The 7,003-nt window shown below is 28.9% G+C and overlaps 1 protein-coding gene across 6 annotated transcripts in view; it reads right to left on the reverse strand.

Moving 5' to 3' along the window:
- LOC126895873 (transmembrane channel-like protein) overlaps positions 1 to 7,003 on the reverse strand; it is an 89,246-nt gene that overhangs the window by 63,816 nt on the left and 18,427 nt on the right. For all 6 annotated transcript variants that reach the window (XM_050668157.1, XM_050668159.1, XM_050668156.1 and 3 more), the window contains one exon: positions 4,149 to 4,329. In XM_050668157.1, coding sequence (XP_050524114.1) covers positions 4,149 to 4,329 — 181 coding nt within the window. The remainder of the gene's footprint in view (positions 1 to 4,148; positions 4,330 to 7,003) is intronic.

Below are 7,003 nucleotides of genomic sequence, written 5' to 3' on the forward strand. Positions count from 1 at the left end.
GTTGACCCCCCTCCAAGGCATAAGGGATGAACTTAAAAAGTATTACATAGTTAAAAATTCAAGNGACACCCTTACCAGGCATAAGGGATGAACTTAAAAAGTATTACATAATTAATAATTCAAAAATAATGTGTAACTAAAGATAACCAAAAAAAAAAATGTTTAAATATATTTATTCTGTAAGTAATTGAGTGGGTTATGATAAAAAAATCACTCTGTATGATTTTTTTATAATGTTTTTTTTAAATTTCTATCTAGGTAAGCATTTCTGGAACATTGTTAATAATAAGAAAAAATATAATATTATTCCATATAATATAACCAATGAGGATATAGTTGCGAAAATATGGAAGGACACTGTGAATTTATTTAAAACATATTTTAAATCTGTTTACAGTCATCGTAATAGTAAGTTAGTCGAAATAAGTGTTGTAATACGGATATTAATTTCAGTTGTGATGAGTTTACTGTTACTGAAATATTTAAGACTACGTAAATTGTTTTACAATTCTAAAAGTGGTCCTGACAAAATCCTTGAAATAATTTATAACAAATTTTATTTCTCAGTAATTCTCACAATTTAACACAGTTATTCTATAATATTCATACGATTATTATAATTATAATTTTAATAATTATTTTATATACCAGCGGTATATTTAAGGGGATTATGAGCAATAGCCCCCTTGAACCAGCACTATCAATTTTTTTTATGCTACTTCTAATAAATATGGACCTTTGAAGATTTTTTTGCTAATCACTTTGATTTTTAGCAAAAAAAAGTCTATAGCAAGTTTATCAAAGTAAAAAAAATTAAATACCCTCCTTAATTAATTTCTGAATTCACTCAATGGGAATACCTCATTAATAAACGTCAACCTTATACCCAATATATTCTATTAAATACTCTTTTTGAATTTTCTTGATTTTATTAATTAAATTTTCCTTTTTTTTTTTTTATTAGAAAATATACAATCTGTACCTACATTAGTACAATAAGCATATGGTTTGATTTAACAAATAATAATTTACAATTGATATGTATACATGATTGGAGAAACCATCCAGTGATGGAGCTTCAGTGGCTGGTAAAGTGTAATTATTCTATATTAGCAGGTCTCTGCACCATTTTCTTTTTAGGCGATGTGGAGGGTTTTCAGGAAGATTATTGGAGGCCAGGTTGGTAATTAAAGGATTCGGATGTCCCTGTAGTCTCATTCTAAACCTCTTATAGTGGATTTTGGTTACTTCGACAACGTTTGGGAGGGAAGTGTCTTTGAGGAGCATTTCGTTAGAAACATAAGGAGGTGCAGCAAAAATTCTGCGTAGAACTCGTGATTGGAACACTTGGATTCTGCTTGTGTTGGAGATTTTAGCTGATCCCCAGAGTTCTATGCCATAAGTAACATTTTTTATGTAGTAAGTTTTGTATTAATTTTTGATTTGTTGTTGAGTAATGGCCGTAGGAGTTTTAGGCATTGATTTAATATTATTCTTTTATCATGTAAGTGGGGCGCCCATGTGAGACGTTTATCTAAAATTATTCCTAGGTATTTTGTTTTGGTCTTAATTGGAATTTGGGTATTGTTGATTGAAACAGCAGGAATGTTTTTTTGCAAAGAATAAAAGTTATATGGGCAGATTTATTTTCGTTAATTTTGACGCGACATTTTTTATATCATTTTGACAATTCATCAAGATGCAATTGTAAGTTTTCGGTGGCTAAATTTGGGTTTTCATGGATAGAGATGATTGCTTTTTCATCTGCGTAATCGGCTATTTGTGTTGGAGGTGGTTGGTTAATCTGAAATGAATAAATTAAAAAGAAGTGCTGAGGAGATAGCTCCTTGAGGAACGCATTCTTTTATTTCGCACAAATGAGAGATATCAGTGCCTATTCTGGTGGCAAAGTAGCGTTGGTTGAGATAGGATTTAAATAGTAGAAAGTAAGAGGGTGGTAGGATATTGCGAAGTTTAATCAGGAAGCCTGAGTACCAAACCCGATCAAATGCCTGAGAAACATCTAAGAACACTCTTGTACAGTACAATTTTTTCTCTAAATTAAGAGATATAAGATCGGTCAAACAGTGTGCCTGGTGGATTGTCGAATGACGTTCACGGAACCCGAATTGGTTGTCTAGTAATATGTTTTTCTTTTATTATTGGGGTAAGAATGTTAAAAAGAGTATTGCTTTTTTTGGCAACTGACGGGCTACTGTAGTAGCTGCTGTAATTACTGCAGTAATTAGGTCGTATCCAGTTGATTTTTTTTAAGTAAATGTATTTATGCAGTTTCGAACTTCTCCAGGTGAGAAGTGTTTAGGAGGTAATGTCATAGGTAAAGGGGATTCCAAGGATTTTTCAATATCTTTTAGAGATGGGGAGATTGGGAGATTGGGAGATCGTGATGGGGTTGGAAAACTTTGGATAAATGTTCACGAAAAATTTCTGTTTTTTCGTGGTCATAGATGGCCTAGGTGCCATCCTCTTTTTTAAGAGGGGGAACTGCTGAGTGGATATGTAGCATACTTCTTGTTGTTTTCCATAATGGACAGTTTTTAGTTGAGAGAAAAGCAATATGTCTAATAAAGAAGTTTGAACTTAGCTCTTTTAATATGCATTTGACACGCGATGACAGATTATTATAGTATTGTTTATCGGATAGAAACCGCGACTGCTGTCAAATTCCTCTTGCACGACGTTTTTGTGCAATTAGGTTCCTAGCGAAAGCGGGTAAGGGGGGCGAGTAGATCGGAGTTAACTGCAATTTTGTAATACATGATTTCCAGCGCGGCAGATTGAATACACGTGGTGAAATTGTTAACCGCGTTGTCTATTTCATCGGGAATTAAATTTTTAATATATTTTTATTACACTGATTATGATATTTTATTTTTCCTGCAAAACACTTATTGTGACCTACGTAGTAGGGTTCTCCTACTGGAAAAGTGGCCTACTTACGGAAATGGCTTAAAGAGGCTCACACACCGAAGACACGTGAGACTCGTAGGGCATAGGGCCTGGGATGGAGCCCCAGCTAGGCGATGCCAAGTAATCTATATTGTCTTCAAATGTTTTACGTATCCATATGTATTTTTAGTGTACTTTGTGTCTTTTGGGCGTTAATTACCAAATAAATAAAATAAAGATGCAATAATGGAAATATTAATGTCGTCCTATGGAAATATGATGCGAAAAATACAAAACCTAAAAGATATTTTCTTCGAGTTTTTTTTTTTAGCTTTGATGCGAACCTGAGATGTTAATAATTTTATTAAGATGTATTTTTTTTTGTATGTCACAACTTTTTTTAGTCTTCATCGGATCGATTTCTTTAAATGATGTGACAAAGTTCACAAATCAAATCTAGTTTAAAACATTGTCCTTTAAAATTGAAAAAAGTTTCCCCGTTCCGTGTAAATAGAGGAAATCCCAAAAAAGTTTTTAAATTTTAAAATCTGTAAATTTCGATATTTTTCTGTTATATTAATGAAGCCACCGATTTTCCATAAATATAACGTATATCGAGTATACATGTGGATAACACAGTCTTTTAAGCTAGGAGTACGAGGTTCAAACCCTCAAAATAACTTTTATCACATTTTTTTCTTAACTCTTTTTGGGTTGGAAAAAAATTAATAATTCTTTTGATTTTTATTTCATTGATTAAATAACATTAATGAATATCAAGAGCCCCATCACTGTATTCACCCTTTGTGGGAAGTAATTTCTTATTCTTAATAAAATATTTTTATATGGTTTTTTTTTGTGCCTGTGTTAGTTCTTTTTACTTACGATTTTTTTTTGTGTCATTTACGACAATTGTATTCTTCACATCTCACTTTTAATCAGAAACCAACCAAAAAAACTTAAAAAAATGAAAAAGAAAACTGAAATTTTGGTATTAAAAATTGTATAACGTATTATTTTTTAATCTTGAAATTAGAAAGCGGATATGTTATATGCCTTTTTTATTTACTTTTCTTAAACTAATGGGAACAATAAATTTCGGTAATTTTGTAATAATTGAGTAGATATATATAAAAAATATATTTTAAATAATTTGATGATTGTAGAATATTTATTCTATTTTCATATTACAAAATGTAGTTCTTATAATATATTTTCTAAAAAATAGATAATCTTACTCTCCAGAACTGGTTGTAAAAGCTGATGATCGTCTACGGTCAGATAGTAAACTGACATCATCTGGTAACATTGGCGATATAGGTGAAGATGAACGTCGTTGTTTAGGATATCTACATTTTCGAGAATTGAGTCTTTTATGTAGAATTGCATTAAAACTAGTCGTGTAATCTTCTTCGTTTTCTAAATATATAACATGATAATTAATAAAATATAGAAAATGTTAAGACATAATTATAATTTTATGTTATTTACAAAAGCTAATATGTTACAAAACTGTCTTTTATGATTTTTTATAATACAAAAGATTGTTATTTGTTAAGTGAAAAAAAATATGAGTAAATTTTATCAGGAAGAATTATTTCTTGCACTTGTATAGAAAACTTCAATTTTATAGGACATTATTTGAATTATTAATAAGTTTTTGTCTCTTGAAAAATCTTTTACTTATTGACAAAAATAGTGTCGTGTTCATGCATCAGTGTACAAAATTTATATGTAAATAATCTTTGTTATCGTAAAATTTTCTCACATCTTTCATTTTCCCTTCCCTTTTTCGTGTGTTTGTCATCTGTTATTGTAAATAGTTAATTTTGAGTGTTTGTGTTTTTCTGTTTATCATTTTTATCGGCAACTGTTACCTTTGTAATTATTATGTGTATAATAAATTGTCTGTCATTACTTTTTCTTTTCATTGATATTTGACAACTGAAGCCATCTAGTTCTTCTTTTTGATTGTGCAAAATAAATTTACTTTTATTTATTTTCTTAGTTGTAAATGCAATTTAGTTATTGTACTAATATCACTTTTTAATCAAAACCAAAAGTGTTAAATTCTTATTTGTGAACAGAAAAGTGTTGACCTTTTGACGGGATAATCACTTTCATCCGGCAAGTAATTAACCACATTAATGTACAACATTAATAGTTATTTGTCAAATTAAAAATAAAGTTAAAGAATAAACAGTGTCGCAATTTAAAAATTTTGGTGTTTTTATTTTTTACACCAACATGAATAAAAATCACAAAATTGTAAGCTAGAATAGTTTCACTATTTTAATATAATAACATAATAAATAAACGAAAACGGTAGCACAGTGGGGTCGAGGCACAGTGTATACAAGACATAGATAGGACAAGTATAGATGATATTTAACAGTGATTAAAATCACTATCATAAGAAACACGCTTCGATGCAAATCTGTAGATAGTGTTTCATTTAGAGAAAATGGTGGATTATTCCAAAAGCAACATCAACTTTTTGATTATATCCTAATTAGTAGTTCTTTGATATTAAAATATAATATATGAATAAATACTAATTCTAATTATTAAATTTAGTATGAAAATAAAAAAGTAAAAAAAATTTAATAAGTTTAATTTCTTATGTCTTATGATCTTTATTCTATGTCAATTAAATTATATAATATTCATGAAAGTTAATGTATTCTCCTAATAAGATATTTTAAAATAAAATAAAATACAAAACCTAGAATTTTAATAGAAAAATAGCATATTTTTGAATACGGTAGCCATTTGCGCATAGAAGATAGGTCGTCGGGACAAATTTTTTTTTTTCATTTTATAGTACATAAAATAAGCTTAAATTTGATATATGTTTAAAAGACGCAGTATTTCCGGAACATTTTCAAAAATTAAGTTGAAAAAGTTAGTGTTTTGTAAATAACTTGCTATTTTAAATCCCCCCCTATCAGCAGGTTAAGTGTTAGATTTTCAAAAAAATGATATCAAATGAAATGGAAATATCTAAGGTTTTAGTATGAAAAAAATTATGTTGATTTTTGAAAAAGTTATGGAAGTTTTAAATAAAAAGTGAAAAAAATTACAAAATTTATCGATTTTTAAATTTGTAATTTTTTTGGAGATTTCCCCTATTTGCGGAGAACAAGGGCAAATTTTTCAATTTTTAAGGGTAATGTCTTCAACTAGATACGATTTGTGATCTTTTGACATATTGTTGAAAGAAATCGGTCCCGTGAGAACTGAGAAAAAGTGGCAACAGACACAAAAAAAAAACACATCTTAGTAAAATAATACCTTCTCAGCTTCGCATCGAAGCTATAAAATGATATTGATCCATACATCTTTCAAAAAGTTATATTAAATTTTCGAAATTTTTTCAATTCTTTTAATTAAAACTGCCATAACTTTTTTAAAAATGAACATATCAATATAATTTTTTTTTTTGTAGATGCTTGATGTTTTTATGTATCATTTGATTTATTTTTTTTATAAATTTAACCCTTAATCAGTCCACAGGGGGGATTCAAAATGACAACTTTTTCAACTTAACTTTTGAAAGTGTTCCGGAAATACTGACACTTTTATATTTTAAATTAAAGCTAATGTAATGTAATGTAAAAAAAAAAAACACATTATAGTTAAATTAATATCTTCTCCGCTTCGCATCGAAGCTAAAAGCAGTTTAAATCGCTTACGATTTTTGTCTCTTTTGGTTTCTTGAAGGATAATAGTAAATTTTAGACTCTTATCTCCACAATCCAACCAAACTACAATCCCAGAGAAAAGAACCTGTAGCCTAAATGCAATCTTTTTATACCCATAAAACTGAAAAGTGTAGTGATCCAACAACTATGAGCTTTCACACGAAATGGAATAACTGTTTTCTTTGAATACCGATTTATTATTATCCACTAAATGGAACTAATAATGAAGTGTGTGTTAGTGAACGATTTTTTACACAATTTTTAAAATGTTAAAACGTTTTATTTATATTTAACCGACATTTTAGCTTCGATGCGAAGCGGAGAAGGTATTAATTTTACTATGACGTGTTTTTTTTTTTTTTTTTTTTTTTTTTTTCCCCTTTTTTTTT

This window comes from Daktulosphaira vitifoliae, unplaced genomic scaffold, assembly GCF_025091365.1.
Source record: "Daktulosphaira vitifoliae isolate Bord-2020 unplaced genomic scaffold, ASM2509136v1 Scaffold_1, whole genome shotgun sequence".
Taxonomy (NCBI): Eukaryota; Metazoa; Arthropoda; class Insecta; order Hemiptera; family Phylloxeridae; genus Daktulosphaira; species Daktulosphaira vitifoliae.